Source organism: Amblyomma mixtum, chromosome 3 (genome assembly GCF_055824585.1).
Source record: "Amblyomma mixtum isolate Tamu chromosome 3, ASM5582458v1, whole genome shotgun sequence".
In the NCBI taxonomy this organism is placed as follows: domain Eukaryota; kingdom Metazoa; phylum Arthropoda; class Arachnida; order Ixodida; family Ixodidae; genus Amblyomma; species Amblyomma mixtum.
In genome coordinates this window covers 150,053,561-150,072,965 of record NC_143014.1, presented here as the reverse complement: position 1 = coordinate 150,072,965, position 19,405 = coordinate 150,053,561, and the positions used below count along the sequence as shown (strand labels likewise).

At 52.0% G+C, this 19,405-nt stretch overlaps 2 protein-coding genes across 2 annotated transcripts in view; one reads left to right on the top strand and one right to left on the bottom strand.

Moving 5' to 3' along the window:
• Positions 1-16,536, bottom strand: part of CDase (neutral ceramidase) — an 88,742-nt gene extending 72,206 nt beyond the window's left edge. The window contains exon 1 of the mRNA XM_089581523.1: positions 16,083-16,536. Within this exon, the coding sequence (XP_089437649.1) occupies positions 16,083-16,208 (126 nt within the window). The 5' untranslated portion in view covers positions 16,209-16,536. The remainder of the gene's footprint in view (positions 1-16,082) is intronic.
• A 1,050-nt stretch (positions 16,537-17,586) lies between these two features.
• LOC149352357 (endothelin-converting enzyme 2-like) overlaps positions 17,587-19,405 on the top strand; it is a 33,074-nt gene continuing 31,255 nt past the window's right edge. Inside the window, exon 1 of the mRNA XM_089575688.1 lies at positions 17,587-17,759. Coding sequence (XP_089431814.1) covers positions 17,587-17,759 — 173 coding nt within the window. The remainder of the gene's footprint in view (positions 17,760-19,405) is intronic.

The following is a 19,405-nucleotide window of genomic DNA, read 5'->3' as shown; positions in this document are numbered from 1 at the left end:
GTCGGCTCACCGCGTTGTCTCGCTCGCTTTTCCTGGCCCGCCTAAGACGGCTACCATCGGCTCGCTTCCGTTTACGGGCGACTACTTGCTCGGCAAGCAACTATCGCTCAGGTTGCGATTGCGTGCCGACTGTGGCTGCCTGCTCTGTCTGGACTGCAAAGAAACGCGCTTGTTGCGAGAAACACAGCAGCAGCAGCCCGCCTCTGCTTCAAGTACAATACAGCCATGCACGTCGCGTGCGCATCCTTTTCTCCACCTCGTCGCTGCTGCTGAGACAGCGCAGTGCTTATATTTTCCTCTTCCTCTCCATCAGTCCGCAGACTTCTGGCTGCATGCGTTATACCTGCTTGATAGCCCTTGCTTTTTATGTTTCGCTCTCCGTATGCCCAGTTCTTGCCGCCTCCTCAATGCTGCAGTGCCTGCGCCTTTCCTCCTCAGTCTCTCGCCTTCCCCGAGTCGCGGATTCAGGCATTCGAACGTACGCCCTATCCACTCGATTACCACTACAGTAATGACGGTAGCTGTAAAATGTACCCAGGATATATGTGTTTCAGGAGCGTTTAAAGCGCATGCTGACTTTATACTGAGCCCACCGGAACTTCCCTGAAACCTTGGAGAGCATCGGCGCACAATTTTTGAGTGAATGTGCGACCATCACCTGTCGACGAAAGGTCCGTGCGCTGTATTGGCAATTGATGAATTTTTAGATCTGACGCATATGTTTCTTTGCGATGTGACCTTCGCGTGTTCGATGAATGCCTTTCAGAGGTTCAATTGAACAATGGAGCACTCGTGAGCCTGTCGCACTATTATCCGCGGCCTGCCCAGGACAGGCACGGTATCTCGCGAACAGGGAACAACAAGGGACTCGTGAGTGCGGCGACAAGTGGACATATGGCGAGCAGGAAGCTATTCCTCACCCCACAAAACACGAGGGTGCTATTTATGAACGGGGCACAATGAGCGATTGTTCTCTCTGAGGTGTTTCGTAAAAAGCAATGATCAGAGACGCTTCGCCAATAACCTTCCAGAGTAAATTCCTGCCAGGCTGACGCACCAAAAGCCGAGACCACGCGGCCTCTGCCACTTCTGCTGCTTACCGGGGCAGTTTGAGCATCGCGAACCTCCCGAGATCCATCTGATACAGAATGTATGACAATGCTCTTTCAAACTTAGTGACAAAGCTACAAAAATAAAAAAAAACTGTCGCAACGCGAAGTCAATTTTTCGCTACCTTGTCAACTAACAGTGTCAAAGCGTCTTAAGCTTTCTGTAGGCGAAACAATGCCCTCGCAAGCATATAGATAGGGGTGGACTTTTCAGTTTGAACCGAAAAAAATCCCGATAAATTTTTCGAAACAGTTTTAACCGAAAAAGATGAGTATTCATGACATGTTCGCCGGACCTAGCTGGCTATCGAGTAGGAGCTCCATACTCAAAGGAGCATACAAGGGAAGGGAAATGAGGGGTTCGTTATAACACATTTATGGAGGAAGCAAACAGTCAACGAAACGAAGGAACGTAGCGGAATGTTTCAGTTTTTTTTAATTTGTGTTCTTGGTCAGAGGGAGAATAAAAAAGAAATTATTTTATCGCTGAAAGATAATGGATTAGAAAGCAGAAGAAAAAAATGTGTTAGGGTTTCAACGTAGTAAAACCGAGTAGGCGTGCGAAAACATGTGTTTAGCTTGACTGGCTCATGGTTTTGCTTTGCTGGGTTGTCGGCACGTGTTACGATATTAGACTCAGGCTGAGCTCTGATCGAGGTTAGGCTGATCTGATCTGTTCGCTCAAGCTAGCGCAACAACACAGATAGCACAGCAACCAACATACTGATAGAAATTAACATCCACTTGAGTTTTTGTTCAGTGGTTTCATCATTTACCTTCTGTTGGTTTCTTGGTATTGACGATAGCATTTCCTTCTGCGAGCACACCTATACGCGCTTTGTCAGTCATTAACGATAATTTGTGCATTATTTAGAGATAAATCGAATACTGAAGCTGACAAAAAAGCCAAGACTAAAACTCTTGAGATAAAACTCATGTGCAATGACTTTTCACTGCACATGAATATTATACGCCCGAAAGGAACCGGTCATTCATCCGTAGGAAATAATATTCGCAGAAAAAAATATGTTCCAGAATAAACACCGAAGAAAGTCCGTCGAATTTACCAAAAATAAAAAAAAATTGCCGACGATTAGGTTACTTCCTAATGCGAAATATGAGCGCAGCTAATCAGTTGTTCCAGCTTTTCGATAGATTGGGGCAAATAATTAGAGCAAGACAAGTATGTACAATTACAGAAAACTTATTTTTCGCACATATTCCTTCTTCACGAAACACTCCACTAACAGTTCTTGATTGTCATGAAGGAAGCTTTGTGGTCGGAGAAACAGATGGATGTATGCTCGACTTGCTGCACCAATGCCTGGTTCTCAAAGACGAGGTCTGCGCAAGTATTTCGCTAGGTTGTCAAGGCCGTGGGAGGCGTTACGAGCAAGAGGAACGGGATGTTCTCCCACATGAGTGGTAAGGAATTCTTGTTTGTTTGTCTTTATATCTACATTAAGGTCCCCACCCACCCTGGCAGGCGGCAGTTAATGGTTGATCGCAAGAGTTCGCTCACCGTTGTCAGCGCTAACGCATGCAGCCCACATCTCTCTCATAATCCCACGTACCTATAAGCGCAATTCAGGCGCCCATTGACCCAGGCAGCCAATTATGCGCACTTCCTTTCCTTAAAATGAAAGGAGTGTAAAACGTTGTCAACGCCAACGCCAATGAACATGTAGCGCCCGGCGACGCTATAAAGCGCAGCCGCTGAGATCGGCGTTCCCGCGAGAGAAGAAAATAAAGAACGAAAGCGCGTGATCGGAGCGCACGCCCGGCACACGCAGTTCGGAACTAGAAGCCTGCCACGCTGGTCGTCTCTCTCTGGTGCTCCGCTGCGACCCCGCAAAATCCTCAACAGTGGTGACCCGGCGAACCGTGCCTTCTATCTCAGCGGCGTTCCAGCATGGCGTACTGGCAGCACCCAAGTTTCGATCCGCCGCTCCCAGCGTTCCGGCCTGCCGGCGTCGGCGGGTGGTTCGCCCAACTGGAGGCTGCGATGTACCTGAACGGCATCACCATCCAGCCGTTCAAACACGCAGTCCTTTGCGACATCCTCCCGCCCGACCTCCTGCGTCGGCTCACCTACTCTGCCTTCGGCTGCCGGCCATACGATGAGCTGCGTGCGGCCGTCTTGGCAGACTTCGGCGCCTACTACGTTCCGCCACGGCCCCAAGTCTGCAGTCATTCCCTCAGCAGCTCGGTGAGGTGCCTGGCCCACCGCGGTTTGCCACGTCAGCGAACTCGGCGACAGATGCGCCTCGCGCCACCCTGTTCAGCGCCTCCGGCCATACCACCTCCCATACGGACGATACAGCATCTACGGCACAGCCCGGTGAGCGACTTCTCTCATCTGCAATAGTGCCGCCGTCATTCGAGCTCTTCCGCGACGAGTGCCCCACTTCGCCAACGTCTGTACCCTACCGCGTAGCATCGCTGCCAGCCGAACGCTCACCTGCCGCCTCATCGCTCATTCCGCTTAAGTCGTCAGTCACTGACCTGAGCGATCGTGCTAAAGGCGAAGTGAGTTTGCCGCCACCGCAGCATATGCCACATACCAGCCCCACTACCCCGGCGGCCACACCGCCTGCCCAAGAGGCCCCACCCCAAGCCCTCAGTACTGTCAACCGCTTCTCGGATTCTGACCCTGGCAGCTCGACACCGCCGCAGCAAGCGTCTGCTTTGGTGCGTGACTTGAGCCACCTTCAGCAACGAATGGTAGAGCTACCCACACCGAGTAGTGCAGCAACTGTCCAACCACCAGCTGTGCCTGTTGCTGTCAGCCAGCCGCCTGATGTAGCAGTCTCAGCTCCACGGCCTCTCAGTGCCACAACCTCCTGGCAGCCACCTACAGCCAACCGTGCCCACACGCGCATCAGCACTGGCCAGTCGCTCCGGACTGTCACTCCCGCTTCGCCCAAGCATCTGGAATTGAGACCAGCAACTTCCTCCCGCATCGTCTCAGCTGTCACCGTTGTGTCGACGGTCGCACCACAGCTGCTGTCAGTCCACGGAGCCGTTTCGCCCACTCCAGCGCTTGTGACGACGTACGCGGCGCGCCAGATTCCCACCGACACCAGCTCCAACGTCCCCACACCGACGACACTTGTGTCCGCGGGCAGCACTACAGTCGGTGACGGCCCGACCATGGCCTCCCCTGCTCCCATGTCCGTTGTCAGCTCGGGACCCTCCATCCTTCGCCCCTTGCGCAGCAGCCAGGCTCGTCCACCTGAGCCGGCGCACTCCACCCGACTGCTCTTCCCGGCCCCTGACCTGAACTTACCGGACCTTGTAGCGACCCCGTGGGGACACTGTTACTCTAGCTGCCTGCTTGCCTGCCGTGGCTACTCCATCTCTGCCCCGTCGGCACGTACATTCCGACGTTCCGTCTAGGCGGGGGGCCCTGTAGCGCCCGGCGACGCTATAAAGCGCAGGCGCTGAGATCGGCGTTCCCGCGAGAGAAGAAAATAAAGAACGAAAGCGAGTGCTCGGAGCGCACGCCCGGCACACGCAGTTCGGAACTAGAAGCCTGCCACGCTGGTCGTCTCTCTCTGGTGCTCCGCTGCGACCCCGAAAAACCTCAACAAACACAACGAACGCCGACAGCCTATGGCTTCAGCGCCGCGTTTCTGGCACAACGTTGTCAATGCCAGCGCATGCAGCGCACATCTGTCACTACCGCCACGTAGCTTAAGTACGATTTAGGTGTCCACTGTTCCAAGGGAGCAGTTATGCGCCTGTAAAACGTTGTAAACGCCAACGCCAATAAACACAATGAACGCCGACTGCCTATGGCTTTTGTGTCGCGTTTTTGCCGCAGCGTTGTCAGTCTCAATGCATGAAGAGCACATCTCTCACTACTACGTAGCTTAAAGCACGATTGAGGTGTCCAGTGTTCTAAGAGGGCAGTTATGCGCCTTCCCTCTGGTTCAGGTGTCCACCAAGATGTGTGAGACAGATACTGCGCCATTTCCTTTCCTCAAAAACCAATTCGCCAATTGTACCCTCTGCTTTTCAAGCTCCCGCTCCATTGGTTTCGCAGCTTCAAGCGCGACTGAGGTGTCCACTGCTGGTTACAACGGCGACGGCGACGCCGCGAAACGCAGAAACGGGCGCCAAAGAGATGCGCTCTAAAACGGGAAGTCCAACCACTACATATAGGCATGCGCAGAGATAACTACAGCGCACATCGCGGCAGGTGCGTGCGCAGATGCTGCATCCGGGCTGGCCAAACGCCGGGGCGTCTTTTTCTTTTGTTGATGGCATGTTCGTCAAAGCAAAATCAGGCCGAAGGAGCGCATGTGGAGGATGGATCGCGAACAGGGAGCTTGGCGCAAGGGTGGAGGTTGCGGCACTCCGTGTCGCGACCGCGCGAACAGATGTCTCGTCCCCTCGATGCCGTAGCTCTTTCGCAGAGGACGCGAGGCTCAGACGCGTTGCAACCCCGACCGGGCACGACTCCTGACCGCTATCTGGCCGCGCGTGCAAGTGGCGCGGCGCGTCCCTCGGGCCACGCGCCCCGTTGGCCTGCTTCGGCTGCCTCACGCATCCGCATACGTTACGCTCATTTCCTCGCGATCGGCCAAGAGTGCCAGGACGATTTCTAGATTAGGCGCTTGCCACTTTAGTGCTTTTATTCGAGCCCAACGTGCGTGGCCTGAGTTATGGCAGATTCGAGCCTATGTTGAACACGCCTGCTTTCGCGTTTTGTTAGGCGAAATGGGTAGCTACACAAGTGCTCCGACTTAAGCGGTGGGCTCTTCGGGTGGGCAGAAAAAGTTTCCGTAGTATTTATGAGCCCTCAAACTCGGAGCATAGCCTATGCACTGATGCGGAAATTTTGTATTGCTACCGAAACACTTAAAACTGACAATGAAAAAGGCTTTGTAGAGTTATATACAAGCTAACCTGAAATAACGAAACGACGAACATAAACTACCGGTGGCTCCATGCTCCTACGGAAATTTGAACCAACAACGAGATAAACAGCGGTACGAGGGAGGCTGCTGTAGCCGTATTGTTTCGAGCAGAATGACCCTGCAGTGATACGTTTGTCAAGAGCCATTTCTGAAACTAAGCAACTACAGCGAACATAACAATAACAGAAAAGAATGTGCAACCAAGGCATGCCCCTGGACTCGTCAGCGCTCTTCTGTGCTCTCGTGACGCTGTTTATCTCATTTAGGGTTCATTTTGTCGTAGCTGCACGGGACTACTGGTAGGTTTTGGCCATCGCTCGCTAATTTCAGATTAGCTTGTTCATGACTGTACAGTCTAGCGAAATTCGAAGGATATCGTGCTGTTTCGGCTGAAACGTACTAATAAATTTTTCCAGGCGCGACGGTCGGTTAGTCTACAATAAAACTGACGGCGCAGGACAGAGGAATCCTTCGGCTTGCAAAGCTCATGTATTCCTTTCAGCCTTCGAGCGAAAAAAAAAAACAATAAACCGTGTTAGAGCAGTTTAGTCCGAGGAGGTTAGGCCTGAAATTGTCACCATCAAATCGCGCCAGCTTGTGTGTACCTAGTCCATTCGCCTCCACGAGCTGAATATAGGGGCCATATAGTACGCATCCATTGCGTTCCATGCAAGCAAAGATACATTTTCTCCCAAGAACAGACCCATCGCTGAGAACACTTGTATCTTCTGCGCACTCAGTGTGACTGGTGACGTTATTCGCGACGCCAGTGTGTAAACCCCGGTGGGCGAGTATATACAGGGTGTTAAATAAGAAATTTTCTTGGCTACACTTGGTCATGCTGCCTTACATAATAGCGTTGGCAGTTTCTTAAGCTGACCCACTCAAGCAGAAGTGGCGAAAACTACATGCAGTTTACTATTACACCATGTGCAGCCGCCTCGGTGGCTCAGTGGTTACGGCGCTCGGCTGCTGACCCGACATACGCGGGCACGATCACGGCCGCGGCGACCGAATTTCGATGGAGGCGAAATTCTAGAGGCCCGTCTACTGTGATAGCAGTGCACGTTAAAGAACCCCAGGTGGTCGAAATTTCCGGAGCCCTCCACTACGGCGTCCCTCATAGCCTGAGTCGCTTTGGGACGTTAAACCCCCATAAATCATAAACCTCACAGCCTGAGTCGCTTCGGGACGTTAAACCCCCATAAACTATATTCGGTCATGTGCAGTACTTAAAGAGGCGAGCACATTTGTGTACATCGCTCGAATGATGCGCTGCGGAGCGAAGGAAGTGAAATCGGAGCACAGCTGCTTTCCTGAGGGCAATGCGCTTGTACCCGCACGGTTAGCATTTCTATTCAGCGGTGGTAGAGACCAGGTAATTATCTGTGAAACTCAGTACCCGCTTTAAAATTTCGCTACATTTTCCTCCGCAGAGCACCACTCGAACGCTCTAGACAAGTTTGCTCGCCGCTTTACTTCGAACCCGCGCCGCGAGGGGTATTCTTTCTAGAGATATTCACGACTTCAGCTTCTCTAAACAAAATGAAAGCTCGGGAGCAGGCCCCAACAGTTCACTAGTGTCTTAGCGTCTCTTGCATCATACGAAGATAATCGAAATTTATCCGTGTCCTTTAAACCCCTTTCTGATGAGGGACTTTCTCGCCAAAGATTACAAATGTCCCTAATGCGCCATTCCGCCGCCGACCAAACATATCCCTAATGCACGCAGCGTAAGCACACTTTACGACTTCGTATAAGCGGGGACATTTTTACGCCGCGGTTTGAGCGGTCCGAGAGCCCTCGGCTAATCCTTGCCCAATGGAGCAAGCCCGCATCAACAATCTATTCTCCCGCTTTCGCAGAACGAATACAGTTCAAGCGTCTGTACAAGCATTATGCGCACGAACGGAATACGCCCCAACGCTTTCCTTCAAGGCGCTTATAACATGAAAAATAGACCCTCCTGCGTTGCAGAAACGCGCCGTTTTCCTACAGTGCGACCTCCACTGCTCCCCAGCCAAAACCGGTTAGTGTGTAGTACCTTCGAAAGGCCTAGCCGGATGCTGCGTCGGTGGGGAAGGGAGGGGAGTACGTTCGTGACAGCGCGACAAATTAACGCGCTGCACGACAGACTGTGCCGCTGCTCAAGCCGCGCGAAAATTCATTTCACACGTGTTTCGGCGGCACGAAGCTTTTCTTGCTCGGTTGCCCAGTGGCGGACACGCTTATTACAAGCCTATCATAATGACTGCGTGGCTATAGAGACAGAGCGACAAGTCTCGTCGTATCGCAAACTTTTTATGCGCAAAGCTCGGTGTTTGTGGCTTTCAGCAAATCTCAGGACATGCCTTAGTGCAGAGGACACCCTCTTTTCTGTCAGTACAATGCTGTTTTTTTTTTCGATCCTGCCGATGAATAAGCGATAGCAGGGGTGATAACGGTAAGGTACGGTATCGCTCTTTAAAACAGAAAATGCGCCCCGACAGAAAGCAGCTCGCCGATTCTAAAGGGAAGGCTTTGGTCGCTGACTGCTTAACGCGGGGAGAGAGGTGTTCACTACACCGACCGAAACGCAAAATAGCTGCCCAAGGACACGAGACGTTTAGAGCACCGGTGTTGGGAATACGCGTCCGGTCTCGAAAAGTGCTTTCTCTCCTTCCACCACCAGGAGAATTCCGCGAGATCTCTTTCTTTCCCAGCTGCTCCGACTGGAGGCCACAGAGTCGCTTTGGCACATTTTACGACGCGTTCGACTCTACGACGGCGCTTGACGAGCTTTGAGAAAGCGGGCGATCATTGTAACGTCGTGAGACCGAGAGGGGCCTTGAAAGGAGACGCATTCGCGCGTGTCTCCGTGGTTCGTACATAACGCAATGAGAGGCTCCGCAGGAAAAGCGCGTGAGAATGGTTATGCAAGGCACTGCCCGATGTGCACTATTCTGCGAGCGCCCTTCTTGGCAACATCAAAAAAGTTCCAACAGAGCTGCGTGCTTGGCTGCGTCTCTAGTGTGACTAACGCGGCTCTTCAGATTCACCCTAATAAGAACGCCAAAAGCGTGCGTGTAATCAATGTTTGTGTAAGTAGTATTGAGTATATGTGCGCACAAACGTGGGAATTGAGAATGTTGGAAAGAAAGCTGAAGTGTGAACTCTCACTAGAAACAGTAATATATTTACATTTTGGTACTATGCTCAATTCTTCTCTGTGGTTATAACTGAAAAGCACTATTAAAGGAAAGCCTATGTAACTATGAGTGAAAGAAAATCAAATTATTCCCACAGAACTGCCACTTATGGAGATGGGAGCGCGGTGGAAAGATTTATCTGGGTCTTTGACACTTAACTGCACGGTGTACCGTGACCATCTCACGGTTCGTTTCCTCCGTGAGCTTTTCAGCAGAGCGGATTTTACTGGTCACCGCAAGGGAACGTTCGTTTAGCCCAAGAAGGCCGCATGTTTCAGCGAAAATTGGAAAACAAAAATTTAGAGTTTTGGTTTGCCGTTCCACGGGAGGACACAGTGTGGGTCACGCCTTAAAGAAGGCTGCCCAGGAGCCTAAGGGGTTGCAGCTATAGCTGCGGTGTCAAGAGCTCAGAAAAAAGAAAAGTGGCCCACAGAACAATCGTGCATCGATTCGGTGCTACTGCTGTTGCTGGTGTCGCGACTCGACATAGTAAGCTGAAAAAACTAGTGACTAGGCCACCCTGCCACTCAGTGTTTAGGCCCATTAGAACGTTAGGGCTTCTCATATACACGTATGCGACTGCCCCATGATTCAGACAACGCGCTATTAGGAAGTGCTTTAGGCTGCACGCATAATTGGCACTTATTTAATCCAATCGTGAACCAAGTTTCGTTAGCATTTAGTGCTCTGATGATTTTAAGACCTTTCTCGTTGCTCTTCTCCGACCAATCGTTCTCGCCCTCAGTGAAATTGTGACCACTACCACTGGACTTCATTGTTTAAGCTTCATCTTCCTTGGAAGAAAAGTTCTGAGCGCAGGGGTACAAATAAATCGGCCATGTGTGGCATGGCTTCTGGAAAATGCTTTTCCACGACAGTTACAGCAATTTGACTTGGTTATCCGTCTGCTACAGGAAACAAGGCGTAAACTTCGTGTCAGGACCGCTGAAATAGCTATAGCTAGTACACGTCCAGGAAAGTTAGCTGCGCGCTGCGGGCCTACATCGACACCAGCAACAGGAAGAAAGTCTCAGGTACGCCTTCTTTCGTGCTTCTCTGTCCGGACGCTAGCGATGCGCATTTAACAGCCAACTTCCTCTGTATATCATCCTGATTTCTATCTTTATGCGTACGTGGTCTTGCGCATATACAATGCAGTCTTCGTTTCACCAAAACATGTGCGCTTCTATTTGTTCCCGCCTTCTCGTATACCACACACCGGCAAACGTAAACAGACCGAAAATATCACGGGTTGCAAAGGTTCACGCGTCAGCCCCGAAGATGAAGGAAGATGAAACGGCGTTCCCTTCGAGCTACTCCACACGCGGCTAGTAAACGCACACACAGTAACTGCGTGCTCCGAAGCCATTTGACCAAAACGGAATGCCGAGACCTATAGATGAATGGCAGTGCTGCGCGGAATCCCAGTGGGGGCCGCGGTGCACCCACGGAGCATTCCATCGAGAACAACCCCCACTGCAAGATGAGGCCACGGTGCCATAACCAGCGCTGCAGTGACGGCGAGTAGCGCCCTCGCTGTGCCGCATAAAGTGGAACGAAAACCTGAGCAGAACCGTGCCTGTATAGCGCAACAAAGAGTCATGTCTCTCTCAGTGAAGCGTGTGTGCTGGCAGTGTGGAATTCTCGCACTGCAGAAACCCGCAGGCTGACAGGCGAGCTGGGCCAAATAACGGTAAGTTTTTTTTTTCTTCCAGCGCGGCCAACAATGCGTACCGAACGCGAACCAATTCGCCGAATAGTTACGCTGGCCACGCCGGCGTCAGGTTGGCCGAACTCCTTGCAAGCGCTGTCTCTTCCGGTTCGCCGCCAGCACACGGAAAGCCATGCGGCGAATTCTTCCGGCACATGTGCGACGGCAGCTCCGCCGCCTGATAGCGCGCTTTTTCTTTCGTCTTGCATCTTCTTCCCTGAATTCTTTACGGCACAAAAGCCTTCGTCAACTGTACACGGTAACGCATAATGGGCAGCTTGACAAAGCTTAACACAGATTAACAAAGCAGTCCTACCAGTCTGATTAAAAACACCTTGCAAGACTGCGGACTCTCTTGCGGTAAAGTAAAGCCGCGCTTCGCCGACCAAAACGCAATTACACTGCCAAATACACGGCATTGCAGCTTGTTAGTTGGAATCGAACGCTCTGTGTAAGAATCGTTAATTGCCTAGTAGCCGCAGGTTCTGAAAGAATTTTCAAAGCAGTACCATCAGTGCCGGTGCCACTCAAAGAAGAACCCTACCGAAGTGCAGTTGAGCAGAAAGTGAAGCTAGTAGGACATTTGTAGGGCGACTCTGTTTTTTTTTTTTGATTATCGCATCACATTCCTTACAGTCACCTGACTCTGCCACAACAAACCGTTTTCAAAAATATCGAACGGAACCAATTTTACAAACGCGAGAACAGCCAACCGAAACAGAAACCAAACTCAGTACGTGACCGGGACGAAAGCACGATTACGTCACACAAAACATGTACTATAATCGAATACAACTCAAGAACGAAGCGGCAAATGCCCCTCAAAGGAGCCCCTCCAGCCAATGGCATCGACCGATTCTCTCCCTTGACCAATTTCCCCCTCTATCCCTTGACTGGTCCCCTTGGACCCGCTAGCGTGAAATCGCAGGGGGCGCGAAATGAATGGGGAATAACTACGGCTTAATCGGGTTAACCGCATTATCGTGAAAATAGGCGAACGCCATTGGCTGGGGGGGCTCCTTTGAGGACGATATGCCGCTTCGTTCTTGAGTTGTATCCGGCTATAGGAAAAACACTCGTACGCGCCTTGAATGACTGAAGAGCGACTGAAAACGATGAGTCCTTTCATAAAATGATAGAGACGACCTTATGCAAGCCTCAAAGTTTTGTTAGTGAAGCGGAGAGCGGGTATTCATGTGCGGGAAACGTTTGTGACGTCGAAAATAGCGTCGCCGGAAGAAATCCTCCGAACTGAGGCCACGGAAACGGCAAACTGTAAACTCGATTTGCGCCGTAATTAAATGTCATACGGCTGCCAAACATGGTGGAAGTAATCAGGAACGAGAGGAAAACCTATAGTACAAGTTTCATTAAAATATGGCGACCACCGGAGCTGCTCCGGAAAAAGCGCAGCGAAAAAGTACAAAGGTCTTGTCTTTTCGCTTCGTCCTTTGTCGCTGCGCTGTCTTCTGCAAAGACAACCCAAAGTTTAGATGATAAGGCCCCCGAGCAATGTGAACTTGTTATTCTTCAAGGCCGAAATTATTTCCAACTAGTGCCACATCGGAATCGGCGTATTTATATAACAAAGTCTTCACTGCGTTACGGACTCCTGTTATCGCATTCCTTCCAACGTGCAAGAGTCGTGATGAAATACGGAAACTAACAAAACTGACAGGAAAAACATGAAAACTGATGGGAGAAAGCTGCGACAGCAGTTGGATTACGCTCGATGATGACTTTGATGCTTTTATTCAACGTCGAGGCTTCACACACGCGACAGAAATTTTCTGGAGGTTGAGGGTGGGCGGAGGCGGGGCGGAACTTCTGAAGGGTGGAGGTGCGGTACTCGTCGGGGCTTCACACAGATGACGCCGGCATTTTCGACAAGTGCCACTGGTACTGCTATCGAAGTAAAAGTAACTGTCCTTATGCTGTTGGGTTTGTCCACAGAACATAAGCAAGGTCTCGCCATTTGTATTTACCACTCCAAAAACGACGGAAGAGCGGTGACGTCAAGAATGCAGGACCACTTCGGTGTCCGCATTGCTTTTTGTTTTTGCTCACGCAGAATAGCTTACATTTAGCTGTTTACAGCATATAGAGAAATCTCGGCACAGTGAAGATAAGCGACATGTTTTCGCGGCCAGCAAAGTTAGGTGCACCGTGGCTGCATGAGAAAGATTCGGCCATGAAAAGCTGTAGATGCGTACAAGCTATCTTTGTTGGTCCTGCGGAGTTGTCTTATCCGCACGAGAGTACAATGCAGAGATTTCACTGCACGGGCAAGTCCAAGTCCAAACAGCAGGACCCCTTCCTGTGCAAAAGAAATCCTTATGGACGGCTTTACATGAAGCCGGGAGAGGAAGAAATTGTGGCTTAACCAAGGTCTTTCAACGTATGTAAAATCACACACTTTTGCATTGCAGATGTCCAGCTGAGGTGCCCTCAGCCTCCATGCGTGCGTTTTCCAGACTGGCCGAAACATTTCGTAACTTTTTTTTTTCTGCCTCGCAAATACAGATAACAGAAGTGCAACGATGTAAGGGTTACTACGAAACGTGCAAACTCTTCAAAACAGGTAGAGTGAGCCCCGCAATTAATATGCCGTAACCCACACCGTGAACTGACGCGGAACATAGAAGGTATTCCAGTAATATACTCACAAAGACGCCACAAAATGACCTTTTGAATTTATTTCTTTCATCTCGCTGCCATCATTATACGCATGTTCATTCTTGGTTTTCTCAGGGTAGAGAAAATGAAAAGCTCTGCACTGACTTTGGTGACAGCGTCCAAAGTGGGCTCGCACCTGTTTTGCTGTGTGGCTGCGCGTATGCGCATTGTTGCGCACTGTTTTTTCGAGTGTGATCTTGGAATAAAACCGTCCGTTGTCAGTTAGCGCTCGTCCTGTTTTGTCTTCCTTTCTTCCCGTCCTTCCACGTCTTTTTGTAGAATGCAGCACCAACTAGCCGAAAGTTGTACCTTTAAGAAGGGAGGCAGGCTTATATCAACGGCAGAGCAAACCGCGGCCAAGAAACGCGGAGCCTGATTCCTTGCCGCTCCCCGCTTCTCTGAAGGTTCATCGAACTCGGCCGCCGTGGCCGTCCACGCGTAAAACGGCTGCGTACGGCAAAAAAAAGAGAAAGACAGAGAGCGAGAAACGAATGCGCAAAGAGTGAGGACAACCCTATCCCCATGTTTCGCGCAAGACTGGCCAGTTTGTCTCTGCCAGGATACGAAGGCGTCTGCCAGGCGACTCCGAGGTGCCGGTCCCCCATGCAATGATGATGCATGGCACGTCCCGTTTTCGCGCATCGCCCGCGCGGAAAGAGGGCACCGCGTGCGGCCGTTCACTGCCCGAGACAGTTCCTTTAAAGCTCTGCTCGCCGCGGCAACGCAAGGCATCGCCAGTGCGCGATTCGAATCCCGGGCGAGAGCCCTGAGACAAAAAGGTAACAGACCAGAGCGGCAGGTGCATCTTCTTTCCGCGTCGTCGCGCAGCAGCCCTATACAACGTCCGCGCACCAGATCGGCGCAACCGCGGAGTCTTTTATACGGTGCGGCGGCCGTTCGTGATCCCTGTAACAGGCGGGCATGGGAAGCACTTCCTTCCAGGAAGGGCGCCGCCAGAGAGCATGCAAACAAAGGCAATCATCGCTAAAGGAGCAAACAAGAATTAGGCAAGCCCCCCAAAAATAGGCACCGGTCCCGAGTTTATGAAACTGCGGCGGCTGCTCCCGCGGCGCATTTTTTCCTGCTCGCCTCCCCGAGACAGATCGGATTATGCGCGGCCTCTTCCTCGCGCCCAACAAAACTGAGAGCGTCACTCGGGCCGCGTGTGTGTGATTACGGCCGCCACATTACTCCTTTCGCTGGCCCTGTCGAATTAGGCGCCTGTTGCTGTTCGCACGCTCCATTTCCTCCCGCGACCGGAGATTAGGGCCCGGAGGAAAGTGCGCACCTTTGAATAAAGCTTCTTTTGCCCCATTCAAAATATATAACGCCGTGGCGTTTCCTCTTTCGTTGAAAGCTGGCCGGTTAGAAGAGGACCGCGAGCTCCCGCAGCAGGAGATGTCGGAACCGATTGCGTTCAGTCAGCGGGCACGTGCCGGAATGAACCACGCAACTGCCGCATTCGCAATCTTCGATCGCCATTGTGTATAAATAAGAGCAGAAGCGATTGGGTCGTGGCGCCTGGGGCGTCCTGAAGGTGCCACCTCTCCCCCGCGAGGAGCGAAGCTCCACCACTGCGCTAGAGAACCGAGAGTCGCAGCACAGAAACCGAAGGGCCTCGGCTGAAGCATTCCGCGCCGGCTGCTGGAAGATTCCATGCCTGCAGGCACCCTTGTGCCAGGCACAGCCAGCCTTCCGGGACGTCTGCAGGAGCTGCTTCGCGACTAGTCCGCTGCGAACACGTCGACAGAACTCACGAAGGGGGTACACGCAGCGGTGGTGTGCAAGTGATACCGAGGAAGGTCGTCAAATACTCTACTGGAACTGTCAACGCTTTTTACTGCGTTTTACGTGACACCCACTTGCTGAGACGCGCAACAGAGGAGTTGTAACTAAAATACCATTATGAGTGGACAGGCCAACCGTGTCCATCATTCGTCCAAACTACCCAACACAACATCAGACTCGGCTTTCATTTCAGTAAACGACGAATAAAATTGCGTTATTCCTGAGTGCGCGCCAGTCTTCTTTCAAAACGCACCTTCCGATTCGTAGTCACAAGGGATGCCAAGGCGTCTTCACGCGTGTTGACAGACATACCGGCGGGTGTTGCGACAGCGTAAGGGAGCAAGCGGCCGACAAGCGAAATGCAGGCAGAGAGCTCACTTACGCTGCCGCCACAAGATGAGGTCGCGGAGATGAGCCACAGAGGAGACAAGAAAGGCAAGCGAATAAAATGAGCGCCGACGCATCAAAGGGGCACTGGTAGGCGGCAGTCAGCTGAGCTCAGTCTCCGAGCGTGGCCCTAGGCGCAGCCTCCGACGATAGGCCCGCTCACGGGCAATGCGCGAAGGTAAACAAAAGTGCTGTGTGTACGCGGGGCCGATGGACGCGGCTGGCGCGAGGCGAGCACAGCACGTTGTTTTCGCGGCGCCTCGCGAAACGAGGAAGCAACGCCGAAGACGACGCTCACCATTCCGATTTCGGCGGCCGGGCCCGTGATGTCGGCGATGCCAACGCCGATCTCGTACTCCTCGCGGTCCAGACCTCCGATGAGCCGGAAGAGGAAGAGGAGACAGAGGAAGACGTAGTTCCACATGGCGATGCCCGATCCACGGCGTGCTCCGGCGGAGGCAGCGGCGCGGCTGGGAGCAAGCGAGGCTCGCGATCCAGGTTACACGACGAATTTAAAAGTGAGCAGCCCTCCCGCGCCTGCCGGACGAGGTCTTCGTTCCCGCACGGCGGGTTTCGCGGAGAGGGCAATTTTTATGGAACGGTGCGGGTGCCGCCGCCGGTGGCGTCTCCTGGTGGCTGCGGCGCAAGCAGCAGCGAGCGCGATCCAGCGACCGGGTTTCTTTGAGCGAGCCCCCCTCGGCCCGAGCGCAGCTCGTTGCTGCCGGCCTCGGGGACCCCGATATCGGCGCGTGGGAGAATATGCGCCGAGCGACGGCTGCCTCACTCTCCGATAAAAGAGTGAGCTGGAAGCCTTCGAAGAGTTTGGATCCCCCTTGCAGCCACACTGCCACCCCCTTTCTTTTGTTCTTCGCTTGTCATGCGTTACATTCGAACTGATGTTGACGCTTCCGCAACCGATAGCCGCTGTCGACAGCTGCAACTACGAAATTGCCACTTTCTCGGCAACAGAAAGATGCGTCTCGGTAGGGGAAATTTAACGAACTGATCGTAGGGCAAGACAATAAGCATTGCAGAATGGTTGGTTGGTTGGCCTCAAGTAAAGTGGCACATACCCACTACGGGGGAGTGGCCAAGAATTGTGAGGGATTGGCTACTAGGCTCCTGAACTTCAAAGCAAGCATATCCGTGCCCTACAGTGCGAGAATCACACTGGCCTCCGCTGTTGGCCAGTTTTGCAAGTTTCTGATTCGTCTTCTGATTATGCTGGATATCTGAAACTCGCTGTCCCTTTTTTTCATAAAAATTAATTTTGAGGAGGAAAAGACATGTACACTGTTATCACTATTAAAAGTTTTGCGAATACGAATCCAGCCAAATGTTAGGGTACTGTCAACCTTCCATCCACGATGCCTGTCTGCTTTGTTGTTCTAGTGAAAATTATGATAAAAAATGTTAGTAATAAAACGAAAAATACGACGACAGTTAAAGGAAAGCCTATTTTTATCAAATAGTTTTAGTGTCAGAGTGTTTCTCCGTCTTCTTTCCCTTATGCGAACAGGTCGATCGCCATCGCGATCGCAAAGGCTCGCGGGGGCGCGCGCTTCTCGCAGCCGTACTGCTTCGACCCTGGGCCTTTGTTCCGCGGAGCAGTAGGCTTTTAGTTCGATGAAAACCTTGCTCTGCCGTTCGTAGCACTACGCTGTGAAGCTCTCGAGCGCCCCGCGGAACTGCCGCCGAGACATCGCGGTCCAAAGCTAAACCGAAGCGGCAAGAGGAGGCATAGCACCACTGCAGACAGAACAAGCTTGCAACCGGGCTCCACAGAGCCGGGGGACCGAGCCATGGACCACTACGAAAGCCAGACCGAACAGGCGGAGGCAGAACGCTTGCGGAGAGAGCTGAAGAGAGTGCCCGAGCCCAAGGTACGAAAAGGCCTGGCCTCTATCAAGAACGACGCCCCGAGCATGGTCCAGAAGCGGCGCGGAGACGCCGAGGCTCCGACTTCGTCAACCAGGTGCGTCAAGGTGTCGTGCTGCAGGCACCCCTCGTATCAGTTAGGCAAAGATGCTGCGTCGCCTCCAGACCAGTCTGTAGTCACTCCTCAGGGGAGACCCCAGGTCCGTCCAGCCCAGGGGTCTCCCCAAGAATTGAAATTATGGTAGTTCTAAATTTCTAGGGCCAGGTGTGTGGGTTGAGGTTAGAGGGGATGCGGTAGTTACTTTTAATTTTTTTTTTGTTTCTGTCATTGACGTTTCGCTCAGTACTAGCAAGTTTGACTCCAACACTCATGGCAGAGATGACAGAAATTCCCCGTCATGTGTAAAAAAAAATCCGTTACGAATTGGTTTGGTTTGGTTTGGTTTGGTTTGGTTTGGTTTATAGGGTTTAAAGCCCCAAAGCGACTCAGGCTAAAAGGGACGCTGTAGTCGAAGGCTGCGGATAATTTCGACCACCTGCGGTTCTTGAACGTGCAGTGACATCGCACTGTACACGCGCGTCTAGCATTTCGCCTCCATCCCCAGGTGGTCGAAATTTCCGGAGCCCTCCACTACGGCGTCCCTCATAGCCTCAGTCGCTTTGGGACGTTAAACCCCATAAAACCAACCAACCAGCAATGTGACCGCCCCGGCCAGGATCGAACCCGCACCTTTCAGGTCAGCAGCCGAGCGCCATAACCACTGAGCCATCGCGGCTGCTCGTTACCTGTTAAGGTGGTACCTAGAGGAAAACAAGGGGGGGGGGGGGGAATCATTCGTCTAGCCAACTGAAACGTCCCCACTTTAATAAATACACATCCTTGGAACACACTGCCTCAGGGACTGCCGCCGCGCGTAGCCCTTTATGAGTTCATCACTGTCATCACTTTCCACATCCATTCGAACCAATCACTGGCGGAGTGGTTCGCTTCGCCACCGAATACCACTCACTAGCTGCCACCGGCCCTTAAAGACCGCGTCGAAATCATGGAGAGTGGCGACTGGTAGATTTCCGCTTTACATTGGCGTATTAAATACATTGTTTTCCTCCTCCTTGTGTCTCAAGAACACGTGCAGGCACAGAAATAAACCTTCTTTCGCGTTCCAACCGCGAGAGGCACGCGTTCTTTCTAGGGGCCGCCTCCAGGGAGCGCCATCCGGAAAGCTCCACAAGGCCGCAGTTTTTTGCGTGGGTTCTTTAAAGGAGTAATCACGTCAGGTTAGTTTCTGTGGCCTTTCTGCTGTTGAAAATTACCGGTCGATTGCGAGAGCATGAGGGGTAGCGAGAAGCGGGAAGAAACGTATTGTTTTGTCGTGTGATTGCAATATTAGTGCACTGATTAACCTCAAACGAGCCTCGACTTGGCGGGACCGGCCGAAAGCTGCCCAAGAAACAAAAATCCCCTCAAGTCCTCGAGCCACCAACAAGACCCCTCATTATTGCATTTCCTTTCTATTCGACCTGTCTCAGGTCACTGCGCACCTGCAAGCTTGGATGTCGTTTCTAAGCTTCATTACAGAATATATGTAAAGCTGCACTGCCACGCGCTCACCACGCATTCACGCATGCGTTATAAATAAGCACCCGTCGGCATGCAGCTTGTGCCTAGAAGCCGCGAAAACCGGGTGCTTCCGCGAACGCTTTCGAATTTTTTTCTAAAAATAGGAAAGTGGAAATTTTTTT